General features: G+C 39.4%; 1 protein-coding gene across 1 annotated transcript in view; it reads left to right on the plus strand.

Moving 5' to 3' along the window:
* Nucleotides 1–10,014, plus strand: part of kif4 (kinesin family member 4) — a 13,943-nt gene extending 3,929 nt beyond the window's left edge. Inside the window, exons 8-30 of the mRNA XM_014016434.1 lie at nt 353–548; nt 642–703; nt 814–946; nt 1,101–1,159; nt 1,875–1,980; nt 2,170–2,271; nt 2,484–2,642; nt 2,762–2,865; nt 2,980–3,124; nt 3,745–3,855; nt 3,944–4,027; nt 4,142–4,255; nt 4,327–4,482; nt 4,570–4,667; nt 4,928–5,057; nt 5,186–5,356; nt 5,446–5,562; nt 5,639–5,716; nt 6,061–6,162; nt 6,283–6,450; nt 7,074–7,199; nt 9,030–9,143; nt 9,287–10,014. Coding sequence (XP_013871888.1) covers nt 353–548; nt 642–703; nt 814–946; nt 1,101–1,159; nt 1,875–1,980; nt 2,170–2,271; nt 2,484–2,642; nt 2,762–2,865; nt 2,980–3,124; nt 3,745–3,855; nt 3,944–4,027; nt 4,142–4,255; nt 4,327–4,482; nt 4,570–4,667; nt 4,928–5,057; nt 5,186–5,356; nt 5,446–5,562; nt 5,639–5,716; nt 6,061–6,162; nt 6,283–6,450; nt 7,074–7,199; nt 9,030–9,143; nt 9,287–9,481 — 2,830 coding nt within the window. The 3' untranslated portion in view covers nt 9,482–10,014. The remainder of the gene's footprint in view (nt 1–352; nt 549–641; nt 704–813; nt 947–1,100; nt 1,160–1,874; nt 1,981–2,169; nt 2,272–2,483; nt 2,643–2,761; nt 2,866–2,979; nt 3,125–3,744; nt 3,856–3,943; nt 4,028–4,141; nt 4,256–4,326; nt 4,483–4,569; nt 4,668–4,927; nt 5,058–5,185; nt 5,357–5,445; nt 5,563–5,638; nt 5,717–6,060; nt 6,163–6,282; nt 6,451–7,073; nt 7,200–9,029; nt 9,144–9,286) is intronic.
* The last annotated feature ends 3,926 nt before the right edge of the window (nt 10,015–13,940 follow it).

The following is a 13,940-nucleotide window of genomic DNA, read 5'->3' on the forward strand; positions in this document are numbered from 1 at the left end:
TCATTGATCTGGCATGTTTAATGTCATCTTCCAGATTATTCCATAATCTTATACCCTGGACTGAAGTAATCTGTTCCTTTAAACTGGTTCTAAACATTTTGACAGCTTAATGTACATTAGTCAAATTAGCCATGGAATAACAAAAGCTGGTTCCTACAGTTTTTAATTATTTCCCAGTCCTGTATTTGATTCATAATTTCCTCGATAATCATTACAAGTCTTTTAATCCAATCAGCTGGTTTTCATAGATCCTGCTTGAAACAGTGGGTAACTCGTTTTTCACAGCTTCTACAAATGGAGGATGAAATGTAGCGAGTGGTTGCGCAATAGTTCTGTTTGTCTTGTTTTAACCGTGCGTGTTTTTGCTCTCAGACTCTCTGGGAGGAAACAGCCACACGCTGATGATCGCGTGCGTCAGCCCCGCCGACTCAAACATGGAGGAAACCATCAACACGCTGCGGTACGCCGACAGGGCTCGTAAGATTAAAAACAAGCCCATCGTCAACGTCGACCCCAAAGCGGCTGAAATGAAACGGCTGAAACAGCAGGTGGGAAAGTTCGATCATTCTGAAGTGTCACAAAGAATTAAAACCGCGGCTCAGTTTTAGTTCWTTACAGCGAAACGGTTTTCTGTTGTTCAGGTTCAGGAGCTGCAGGTGATGCTGCTGCACGCTCGAGGTGGAGTCGCTCCTGTGCTCTCCGGGTATGGATTCTTTATCTTATGTCATAATAGCCAATAAATCCACTCAGATTTGTTGGTAGTAAAAAAAAAAAAAAAAATGCAATAACGGCTCCACGTTCCCTGGGTTACAGAGCGGAGTCAGCTGAGAATGTGACCAAGCTGCTGGAGAGGAACCGCTCTCTGGAGGACGAGAACAACAAGCTGAGCAGAGAGCTGAGCGAAGCAGCCGGGCAGACGGCCCTCATGTTTGAGAAGATCATCATGGTGAGGCAGAGAGAAGCAGAGTTCACTCAACTCAAAAAAATAAATAAATAAATCTGTTGTTCTGCTCAAAAATTATTAATTAGAGCAGGTGTGCTGGAGAAAACTAATCTCACAATCTGTAACTAATCTTTGTTCATGTTTGTTCTTTTTCCAGACAGAACAAGCAAACGAGAGACTGCAAGGCAAGCTTGAAGAGCTTCAGCACCACGCAGCGTAAGTTTTTATCAACTCAAAGCTAAAAACTTTACTGAAAAAGTTAAGCTGATTTTTTTATGAGTAAATATGAAGCGTTCAGTTGACGGTTTGTTTCTCTGACTGCGCCACGTTTTCCATCCGTTTGGACTGAGCAGAGTGCATCATGGGAATGTGTTTGTTTTTATAACAGCACAGTTTTCAATGTTCCTACAACTGATTGTACGACAAAATGACATTCACTCAACTTTCTGCTCTGCTGATTTACACTGAAACTTCCAGACTCTAAAATGTTGTTTTGGATACTTTAGGTTGTATAAAATCATAAAACTTTTCTTTTTTTTTTACTAACTTTTGTGATTTAAATTCTACCCTGTTGGTGGTCACATAATTCCTGAAGCTAACCACTTTAAACGGGATAGAAAACTTTGATGAAATAAAAATGATTGTAATGTAATTAAAGGTGTTCTGTGAGTGTTGAGGCTTCACAAACCTGCTCTGCAGCGTTCCCCGTGTGTTTTAGGTTCAAGTTATTCCTCAGAATCTTCTTTAATCATAAAAAAATACTTGAAAACGATGTTTTAGAGAAACGTTGGTGCTTGAAAAGTGAGATTGTGATGAGCAGAACCACAAATATTTTACCTTTTTTCTAATCTTTAGTTTTTTTAGTGGCTTTTGATCACTGTGTGTGTGTTGGTGTAACGCATGTGTTAAGCTGCAGTCTTGTTTTCCTCAGATGTACAGTGGATCTTCAGAAAGTACTGCAGACTCTGGAGGACCAGGAGCTGAAGGAGAACGTCGAGGTCATGAAGAATTTACAAGATCTTATCTTGGAGCTTAAGGTACACAAACCGTCTTCATTACCCTCCAACAAATCTGAGTTAGTATTTATCTGTATTTACATCTCATTTTGTAAATAAACTGGTGTAAAATCTCAGCAGTGCCTTCAGGTCAACATGGTGATTTTTTTATCTCTGCTGATGTTCTTGATCTTAATTTTTATACTTCGCTGGTTTTGTTTTGTTTTTAAGAATGAGAGCGCAGGCATGTCGGCCTCCATCAACGCCATGGTCGCAGGAGAAGCAGCTCCTGAAACGTCAGGAAGTGACGATAAAAACTCTGAGTCTCAGACKGTACGCTTTCAGCTTTTTCTCTACAGTTTGAAAACTTGATTTAGTGATGTATTTCTCCCTCACCTGCAGCATATTTAAAGTTAAGATTGTCATGGCAAAAAATACAAGAGACAAGTAAACCCACCAAATTGTGGCAAAAACACAACAATAAGACGATTTATCCTTTGATTATTGCTTCAACTTAAAGTCAACAACCTTCTCCTCCCTTTAAGAATACTCCGGAGAACTTCACAGCCCATCACGCACTGCGGCAAGCCCAGCTCTCCAAAGAACTGATTGAGCTGAACAAAGTGTTGAGTTTGAAGGAAGCCTACATGAGGAAAATGTGTGAGAATGACAGTCAGCTGGAGCCGATGCAGTCGGAGCACCAGGTGAGACCGTTCACACCCTGACTGAAACGATATCAGTCAGCTGGTTTAAGAGGTGTTTTTATAGCTATTTTCTTTCAAACAAAAACCATTTTTTGTTTGATTTTAAACTTGTTTTCCAGAAAACTGCCCAAGCTCTGCAGTCGTCAGTAGACTCGTTGCAGAAGGAGAAAGAGGAGCTGATTTTAGCTCTTCAGTCGGCAAAAAAAGACACCAACCAGGCCAAGTATAAAAGTTTTGATCCTTTTTGTGGTTTAGGCTGATCAGATGCAATCAGAGTGATTCCTGCTCATTTAAAAAGCCCTCACTCACGTCCGTTTCTTTCACCACCTTCATCCAGGCTCAGCGAGCAGAGGAGGAAGAGGCTTCAGGAACTGGAGGCTCAGCTCGTAGACATGAAGAAGAAACTCCTCGACCAGTCGAAACTGCTGAAACTCAAAGAGTCGTCTGCTCAGAAAGTCAACAAACTCATGCAGGAGATCCAGGTGACCAAATTCAGAAGTTCTGCTGCCATCTTGTTGATGATAAACCTGCCTCTTTTTTGTTCCTGTTGCAAGTTTGTTTTTGTCTGTATTTGAGTTATTCTTAACTTTTTATTGTGCTGAGACCTGAGTGCATCTCCACCACTGTTAGWGTCTGTTTCCGTCACTCTTTGTTATTAGCATTAACCGTATTGGACATACTTTCTTCCAGTTCTTTGCAAATTCGCTCGTCTTCCCCCACAGCTCGAGAACTCAACACTTCTCAGAGAAGCTTTGCCGTTATTGTCCCAGAAGTTTCACAATAACATAAAAAGTTTTGGCTTTTAACACAAAGCCATTGGTTCCGCCAGTGGAAGCAACCCGTCAAAATAAAAGCCGTTTAATGCAGTAGCTTAGATAGCTAACACATGGATTCAGTTTGCCTCCTACRTCRCAGGACCTGCAGTGTGACTGTTGCACACATACAGTCCCATGACAATGCTCAAACGGGACATCGTGCAGCTCTACCATGRACGCAACATAAGAACTAAACTTGTCTTTGAGCTCGTTTGTCAGTTTCTAAGTGTGGATAATTATAACACGTTTGTTTTGGAGCAAATGAAAGCAAGACTTTGTTCCTTCAGGCTATGAAGAGCCAACGCATCCAGCTGATGAAGCAGATGAGGGAAGACTCAGAGAGGTTCAGACAGTGGAAAAACAAGAAGGACAAGGAGGTCCTGCAGCTGAAGGAAAAGGTTTGGAGTTCTGCAGAGAGATGATCTACACCTCCAACTTTTCTGGAAGATTGATTGGATGTTGTCGGTTTGTCTCTTTGTCTTTCAGGATCGTAAAAGGCAGTACGAGTTGGTCAAACTTGAGAGAGATTTCCAGAAGCAAGCCAATGTCCTGCGTCGTAAAACTGAAGAGGTCAAACCTGCCATAATTTTTTTATACAACCTGTTGGGTTTATTTTGTTTAAAAAAAAAAAAGGTCCAAAAGACTGAAATGAATTCATTATATTTGAACCTTATTTGATTTCAGGCTGCAGCAGCCAACAAGAGACTGAAGGATGCTCTGCAGAAGAGAAGTGAGGTGGCAGAGAAGCGTAAAGATGCTCAGAGCAGAGGCACTGAAGGAGCTGCTGCACGCATCAAAGTACTGAATAATGAACAAAGTTACAAATGTCCAGTAAAGCTGCAGAGTTAAGTGTTCAGTCTCCCGTTTAGACATGGCTGCTGAACGAGGTGGAGGTGATGGCGAGCACAGAGGAGGCCCGGCGCCACCTCAACGATCTGTTGGAGGACAGAAAGGTCCTGGCTCAGGAGATCTGCCAGCTCAAACAGCAGATGGAAGCCGGCGAGAATCCTGCTCGCAAAATCAGGGTGAGCTGAGAAAAAAAAGTGAGTGGATGGAACAAAAACTGTAAATAAAACCTCTTCGTTTCTGGCTGTGGATTTATCTCCCTGCAGCGTCGGACTCTGATCATGTCTGAGCTGGAAAGACCGGGGGCGCTGGACACCCCCCTGTCCAAACAGGTGGAGAACCTGGAGACAGAAATAGACCTCAGGTGAGAAGAGAGAGCAGGTGTAGCTGATTTATTAACGTCAGCTATAGCTAACTGACATTAGCCGAACTTTAGCACGTTGCTGGTTCAGGTAAAGCTCGTCCCACAAATGCTTGTTCCTTACAAATGTGGCTTTATTTAAAAGGGAAATTAACAGGCTTTCCAAAGGTATAATAATTATTGCCAAGAAGCATTGTTACAACAAAGAAATAATCTATCAAACACTGTTTTTACTGAAGTCTAAGTGATCTTTATTCCAACAGGAACGCTCAGATAGCGGACCTGCAGCAGAAAGTCCTGGTCGCAGACGGCGAGGGTCGTTTAAAACAACGGATCGACGGCATCACGAGCATCGTGGAAGCAAAGTGTGCTCTGCGCATTCTCATGTCTGAGGTGAAAAACATGATAATGCATCATTATTACATTTATACATTTCACTGTTTGGGCTTGTTTCTTTAAAATAAAAAAAATCACTCGTTCTTTTCTTTTGGTTTGTTTCATTAATTTTCTTTTTATTTAAGCTTATGTCGTCCAAAACGGCACACTCCAAGCTGGAGAGCGAGCTGAAGCAGGAGCAAGGCAACCTGCAGGACTTGAGGAAGATGCTGAACGATGAGAGGAACGTCATGTCAGCCATGGACGTGGAGCACCAGCTGCAGCTGGTGGAACTGGAGCAGAGGCACCAGGAGAAGGTGGAACAGCTTCAACCTCTTTGTAAACACGCATTTATTCCCACTTCTGCTCACTGAACCACAAACTGTTTTTCTTCTTTTTTCCACAGGTTCTCTACCTCCTGAACCAGCTCCAGAACAAAACCATCTGTGAGGTGTCCGAGGAAACGAAGGAGGATGAGCAGAGCTCAAAGGAGAGGGAGCTTCTCCAACACCTCAAAGTTCAGGTTTGTTTTCATCTAAAGTTTATTTTAAGCAGTCGTGTAGAAAATGTCCTGATGTGTTCGTTGTAATGTCAAACAGGAAGAAGAGCTGGAAAAACTCCGGACTTTAAGTGAGCAGAACCAGAAACTAATGGAACAGAATGAACAATACAGACAGGTAACTTATTATTATTATTATTATTAGCTTTATTAGCTTTATTATTAGTTTTATTTTGATACCAAAACCTTGTAGAGTTTGTAAATGTGGAACGTATTTCAAGCACAAACTTCAAGGAAACCCTTTGGGGCTGAAAAGGTCATTAATTTATACTGTCAGCAACTTGTCAGCCAAAAGTTAGTCTTGTTGTTGTTTGTAATTTGTTTTTGTGTAGAAAATTAAAAAAAAAACCTGACTAATGTTCAAACTGAATACCAAGAAAAGTCTGTAAAATATTCATTAAAGGTTTCTTGGTTAGACTTTAAAGCCTCATTGTTGGAATAAACTAAAAAATGTATTTTCAGAAACTCTCTTTGCTCAACTTGGCAAGTGAGAAGAAAGTTCTCGTGCCGACAACCAAGAACACAGAAAACTCCAACGACTCGTTTGAATACGTTCCTCCCAAGGTGAGTGGTTTATTCTCTGTGGTGTTTGTTTCAAATCCCAGTGAGGTTGAGTCTGTTAGTTTTAAAATGAAACGTGACCACCTGTAAGAAACCGATCGCCTTTTGTGTTTTGAACAAAAGCCGAAAGTGAAGCGCTACACCACAGCTAAAGCAAAGCTGAACACAACAATCACAGTTGAAGAGCTGTTGTCGCCCAGCGAGGATGAGATCGAGGAGGAGGAGGACGAGTGGCGTCCTGAGAAAGTCGAGAAGGAGCGCAGGTCCTCGAGGAAATCTAAAACCACCGGGGTAAGACTGGGCAGCAGCTCCTATCTGGGTCATAATGATGTTAACAACACAAATTAAAGATAAGATTGAATGACTTAGTTTTGGTTTTCATTGTTTCTGTTTTCATCATGACCTTTGATGTTTTTAAAAACTGATATTTTCTGTAGCAAACTAGTGAAAAATCTTTAAAAAACTCATTTTAGGTGGATTTGTGTGGACCAAACTTAGAGCTTTTCGGACGTAGCAGCATTTTTTACACACTTTGTGTACATATGTAGCTGTTTTTTTTACTGGTTTTATATTTTTTAATAAACTTTGATGGGTTTGTAACTAATAACAGGGAAACCATGTTTGATTTTGAGGAGGAAAGGTAGTTTTAGGGGAATTTTTAGCTGTATTTTCTTTGCTCTTAATGTGGATGGTTTTTTTTTTTTCACCTAGTGGCTGAACATCTGTGTATTTGCATGTCTGGAGATGTGCAAACCAGACTTAAAAGTTGTGAAATCCTTTTTGTAAACATGTTTGKTTCATCGATCATACTGAGGAGGAATAATAAAAAAACATTTTCATGTTAGTGATTATTAAAGTGTGTTAACGTCTGTCTGCATGGGGTTGGTTTCTGATGATCCTGCCTCTGTCCTCAGTGTGCTTGTAAAGGTCGCTGCAGTAACAAGCTGTGCAGGTGTCGTAAAGGGAAGACGGCATGTGGAGAGAACTGCCAGTGTGACCACGAGAGGTGTCGAAACATGCACAACCAGGCGCCTGCCGAGGTACGTCACTTACCTCGCCGTATTTTCTTCTTCAACTGGTGGGTCTGCCTCTTTCTGACTTGTTTGTGTTGAAGAGGATGAGGTTGTTCCTACGCGTCATAAAGAGGTTTATCAGGTCAGTGTACGCAGCGTTGCCTCAGTTACTCTGGATATCTGAGCTGGATGAGATAAATATTGTAAGGATGGTCGGAGACCAAACTGGAGCTGATGAAAGTAATTTTCTCAGCTTCCTCGCAGTTCAGTYGTTTTTTAACTTTAGTTGAGGCGATGTTCTGCTAACGAAGGAAGGACAGAGATGTACGTATTTTTGCAGAATATCTCAGCATTTCTTTCTGGTGCCGCTGCAGTGATGTGGTTAAAAAGGAAACTCTTCATTTTGTCTCAAAGTCCAGCAGAGATGTGAGTCAGAAATGCAAAGACAAAGATGGCTCAGCCATTTTGACATTTACAGGGTTCCTGTGGATCCTTAAAGGGGATCCACGATTAGTTGTAACATTAGTCTTTATTTGATAAACATTTAACTGTAAAATAAAGACAGTAAAAATCCTGTAGGCTGTTTAATTTTTATAATTTTTAAACTAAAAGTTAAAAAATATATTACACAGACAGGGCCATTTTATTTACATGCAAAGCATTCTGGGTAAAAGATGTGGATATGTCCTCGGTGTGAGCGAGCTATATCCACCCTGAAGGTTAATCTTGGACAATATCTGATGATCGACTCTTTTAAATGAAACCAGAGAGCGTTGACAGAGAGGAGAAGGTAGAAATGACTCAGCCTGGAACTGAAAATATGGATGGAGGACCTCAGTTTAGTTTGTTTGTCGTACTGAGCTAATACATATAAAGCAATATAGTGTTGGCGCTAAAGCTAACAGGCTAAGCTGAGGTTGTTCTTCCATGAAGCAGCTCTGTTGTYCTCCATCCATATTTTCAGTTCCAGGCTGAGTCATTTCTACCTTCTCCTCTCTGTCAACGCTCTCTGGTTTCATTTAAAAGAGTCGATCATCAGATATTGTCCAAGATTAACCTTCAGGGTGGATATAGCTCGCTAGCAGCCTCGCACTGATGACCTATCCACGTCATTATTTACCCAGAATGCTTTGCTTGTAAATAAAATGGCTCTGTCCGTGTTAAAATATATTTTAAAAAATTATAAAAACTAAACAGCCTACAGTATTTTTACAGTCTTTATTTTACAGTTAAAATATGTTTATCAAATAAAGTCTAATGTTACAACTAATCGTGGATCCCTTTAAAAAGTCTTAAAAGGCATTGAATCCATCAATCAAAAAAAAAAAGGCCCTAATTAGCCTTAAAATGTCTTAAATCAATCTTTCAGAGGTCTTAAAAATGTTAACACATTGTAAACAGGATGACTGTATTTGTCTCAAATTAAAATAATTGGTAACATTTATTTATTTAAACAATTTACCAAATTTACTGCAGCTAGTTGTTTTGCGTTTAAAAACAAACATTTGGTTAAAATTTTAATTTTTTTTTTCACATTTGTTTATTGTGAAGTTGGTCTTAAATTTCCTTTCAAGTGGCATTAAAAAACATTAAAAGGTCTTAAATTTAACTTGTCTTAAGCTGTAGAAACCCTGATTTGATGAGTTAATGTTCAGAGCAGCTGCTGAGACGGATCCACACCAGCTAAAAATATCTCATGAATCTTTAAATCAATTTTAATAACACAAAGTGATGTAACGTTTGACGTCACCCCAGCTGAAGATGCTCCACCTCAGATAAACTCAGATTTACAGGTGAGCTGAGCTTTGTGTGGCAGTCATAATACTCTGTTTCCTTAAGACTGCTGGCTCATTTCAGGATCCAGGTCCTGTAGAAGTGGTCTCCAAAGGCTCTGCACCTCTTCAGGAACCCACCTATAACAGTCCTGAAACCACCTTCTTCAAGCCGCCGTCTTGTACGCCTACGAACAAGGTAAATCAGCCCGACGCCTTCGTCTGATACGACTGTAAAAATAAAACATTAATCTGGTTCGTTCAGGCTGTTTCTCTGCGTTCCTGCACTTCTAAATGTTTCTGTTCTGGCTCCGGTGTGTTTTCCTCCTCGTGCTGCTGCAGGTGCTGAAGGAAATCGGAGAGCTGGGCCATCCCACCCCAGAGCAGGTCGGGACATCCATCCAGGAGGAAGAGGAGAAGGATGAAGACGAGGAGGACAGAATGACCGTCAGCATCATAAAGAAAAAGAAACGACTCTTGACCAGTTTTCAGAACAGTTTTTTCTCCGGCTGCACTCCCATCAGTGAGGAGCCCTAACAGGTCGTTTCTGCACTTCTTCTTAATTACACGTTTGTTTCTGTTCGTTTTTAGTCGTTTTGTATGTTAATAAACTGTGTACTGTAACAAAGTAGCAACTAATTCTAATGTTTTTGTGGAAGAAAAAGAACTGAGGAGTTTTGATGAAATTTAATAAAAAGGAACTTTTAAGTGGCTGCACAGAACTTTTAATGATTTATGTCATAAATCTGATTCAGATGATCCTCTTTACTTACTTTTTTTTTTTTTTTTTTTTTTTTTTAGTTTCACAGCCTAATAAAGTCTTGGTCACAACTTTTAACAAATCATGTTTTACCTTTCTGTCTGTTCTTATCCTGACTTCCTAAATAAAAACTAGCTATTTGTGTTCATCTGTTAGGACTGATCTTCTGCTTTCAGCTCCTTTTCTCAGACAGGATGTGGTTTATTAAAACGTACAGGACTACTGAATATCTTCAGAAATGAACACTTTTCTTACCAGTCTCAGAAGGGGGGAAGAATGTAAATAAAATTGTAAATTGTCTGATTTAAAACGTGTCTCTTCATGTCTCCATGATGTAAATGTTTTTGATGATCGACGAGGTTTAGGGTTACCAGAGAAACACTGCATTATGTAAACAAAAAAAACCTCTTAACATTTAAATTTGTTTATTTTTTTATCATTTATTTTTTAGTCTTTTAACTCATTTAGGATCCAAACTAAGTCTCCAGCGGGTCAGATGTGGCCCGCAGGCCGCCAGCTGAATAGTCCTGACCTAGACACAGGAAAGGAAGCAAATTCCTTAAAAAAWTTTAAAGTATTTATATTTTGTTAATGCTTGTTGATGCCAAATGGTTTAGAAATATGGTAGTTCCATCTGTTTTTGTTTTTTATACGAAAAAAACATGTAAGATTAAAAATAAGGCTGGTTTTTCACTCCTTTCACCAAATCTAATTGCTTTATATAAGTGTTRTATGTATTTTTATATTTTATTTGCAGCTTTGACTTTATAGTTTTTGAATGAGTTTAAAAATCGGGACAGAAACATCTATAAAGTTGATGGTTTTCATTACTTATTGTTAGTTGTCCTAACGGTGACAACATGCTCATTCATGCAAACCTTCAAATAATCGTACAGTTCATTCGCTTCAGTCAGAACCACACACGAGTGCATCATAACCTTAAAAACCACCTGGTGAAACAATAAAACTGCCACACAAGAACATAAATACAGATCTTTATTCTTCTGGTGAACAAAAGATCCAGAGTCTCTAATGAAAACCTGATTGGGTGAAAATGTAAAAAGTTAAATAATTTTCTTTCCTTTCGCACAACAAACACTTAAACATGAGCAAAAGGAAGTTGTTAGTGAAACGTTTTTACTGTAATGGCAGGTTTCACAAAATGCTTGAGAATGTACAGTTGATCTTTTTTTGAGTTTTTGTTTTTGTACTTGAAAAGAAAAATATCCAGGAACAAATGCAGAGGAAGATGAAGACTCAAAAATAAATTAAATCAGCACTAACGGTTTTATGATGACTCGAGAAAACGCAGCTTGAAGGCACCATCAGCGCTTTACTTTGGGTCTGATGTTTTTCTCAGAATAACATCAGGAAGTATYTGAGCCTCTGCAGTTTGTGCTGCTCAGCAGGAGAGGGCAGACCTGTCAGGATCCATCTTTATCTGGAAATCCACCTTGTTTCTCACTAATGAGCTTCAGTTCTAAACTCTATGTGTGTAATCCTTACATAATTTACTTTCTCCATTTAAGTTAATGCTAAGTGTCAGATTTAAGTTACATTTTTCTAAATGCTGATTACAAATAAAGCTTTAGAATTTGTAATTTCAATAATATACACAATGAGAAAGCTGTTTTCTGATACGTTGGCCTGCAAATAATTACAGAACTGGTTTGATATAAAACCTCTATGTTTGGATACTTTGATGAGAACAAATTAATAATAAGTATAAAGCTTTAGCTCTGTAATGCTGGGTTTATCATACTCTTATTTTACTCTTTGAGGGGACAGTCTCTTATCTGTCACAGGTGGACTGATTTCAGACCCCGAGCTGCTCTGACCAGCATCAAGCAGACCAATACCAGCGCCACTGCTCCATTAAATGTGTTACAGTTTATAATTCAAGTRAAAAGTTTGTCAGTCCCATGTTTAAGAAATTTAGACATTTTTAATCATTTAAAAACATTTCAACAGCATGCATCTTGCTGTATGTTTGATTTGATCTATTAGGGCTGTAGGTCTATAAGGTAAGGAAGGAGGGACACCTTGTTCGAAATAAAATAAATGTATTTTTAAAATCATCATGTAATGTTTAAATTTTAACTCAGTAGTATTACTCAAGTACTTGTTTTGAGAAAAAAACTTGAGAAAACCCCTGAACGACATGAAATTTGATGTTTTCGTACACTTGAAGGTAGATTTGAATCATTTTAGTGATAGCCAAAAGTTAATAAGAAAAACTTTGGAGTAGTGTATTCTTACAGATTAGACACAAATGTATTTTTACTTTTACTGCTCGTCCTGTTGACCTTCTCAGTCATGTCTCACACAGCTGGACCAAAGTCCAGGGACACAGGAAGTCTTAAACTTCCAGGAGAACTGTGCACGCACAAGAAAGTCCAACCAAAAATAAAACCACAAATAACTTTTAGCTCATATTAGTCATTCAGCTCAGAAAAAAACTAACAGAAAGACAAAAAGAAAGAAAAAAAACGGCCCTAAAAGAGTCAATGATTGTTGAAATGAGCTCATCGCTCCGAGCTGAGAGGACTCCATGTGACTTCAGACACGGGGATCAGCAGATTGCTGCAGTTATCTGATCTAAATTACATCTGAAATGATTCTGACCTCAGCTACTTTCAATTCAAAGGTACGAGAAAAGCCTTTATCTGCAGGTTCTCTGTCTCTGAGATGCTGGACTCTGCTCTCAAAGTGGGCCGATCCCTTCAGCTCCTCAGATAAGATAGAACAAGTGTATGAATTTGGAAACAAACGTGAGTAAAAATGTTCTTGAAGGAGGAATTCTGTGAAATAAAACAACTAAAGGTGATTCATGTTGCAAAGTAGGAACTTTTAAAACATAATTAACTTTGTTTCGTTATGGCCCTGATATTATAAATAAGACCTTTGWTTTTGCTGCTTGATTTGATTCAAACTGAAAGAGATACAGAAACATTTTGGCTGTAATTTTTTTTTATCTCAAATATTAATAATTTGCTCAAATTGCCCTCTTACCAATCTTTAACACCACGTTTATTCAGCCTTTTATTGTGCTGCCATTGAACCTTGCTTCACTACAGCCCAGATTTTTTTTATTCTGCTTCCTCTTGTGGGATTGCTTCACACCTTTGAGTTCTGCTCATGTAGGCGTACATTAGACTCTCCTCGACCAACATGGAGCTAAAACAGCCTCAATGGTAAACACTTAGTTTATTTTCCTCTTGACAAAAAGTGTCTACCTTCTTTTAATCAGGGTTTAATGTATCAGAACATTAAAGTAACCTGGTCTGAGGCACGTGGAGTCTGACGTGAAGCATTGCATGGTCTGACCTTGGGGTGAATTTGCTAATTGTCACTTCCTGAGAAGATTGGCCACCGACTTAAATGTTTTTTCTCTTGTGAATAAAAACTTTCTCTTTGTAGAACAATAAACTCCAAATAGTTTATTAATGAACCCTTTCCAGACCGATGAGCAGCACCAGTAGCTTCTCTGGGGTCATTGCTGATATCTTTCCGACTTGGCGTTGTGTTAACACACACCTGCACGCTCCAGAGCAGAGCTTTTATAAAGGTGATCGCCCTCAACACACTCAAATATCAATTAGTTTAATTGAATCACCTGGCTGCGATGTTCCCTCTAACATCCAATGAAAGGACCAAGACTGGAATCAGTTTTCCACTCACAACTTTTACACTTTAGCTCTATTTTCACATTTGAATAAATAATGAGATACAGGTGGGTCAGTCAGGCCTTTTATAAGCAGTGTGAACATTTGGTTCACTCATCTGATGGTAAGGTGGACCCCATAAGGGTGGAAGTTGGACAGGATGGATGGATGGATGGATGGATGGATGGACAGATATATAGATGGATGGATGGACGGATTTGGGTTAGATGGATGGATGGATGGATGGATGGGTAGATGGATGATGGATGGATGGAGGGATGATGGATGGACATATAGATGGATGGATGAATGATGGATGGACAGATATATAGATGGATGGATGGATAACGGATGGATGGATTTGGGTTGGATGGATGGATGGATGGACAGATATATAGATGGATGGATGGATGGGTGGATTGATTTGGATTGGATGGATGGATGGATGGATGGATGGATGGATGGATGGATGGATGGATGGATGGATAGATGGATGGATGGATGGGTGGATTGATTTGGATTGGATGGATGGATGGATGGATGGATGGATGGATGGATGGATGGATGGACA

This window comes from Austrofundulus limnaeus, unplaced genomic scaffold (assembly GCF_001266775.1).
Source record: "Austrofundulus limnaeus strain Quisiro unplaced genomic scaffold, Austrofundulus_limnaeus-1.0 Scaffold145, whole genome shotgun sequence".
NCBI classification, from domain to species: domain Eukaryota; kingdom Metazoa; phylum Chordata; class Actinopteri; order Cyprinodontiformes; family Rivulidae; genus Austrofundulus; species Austrofundulus limnaeus.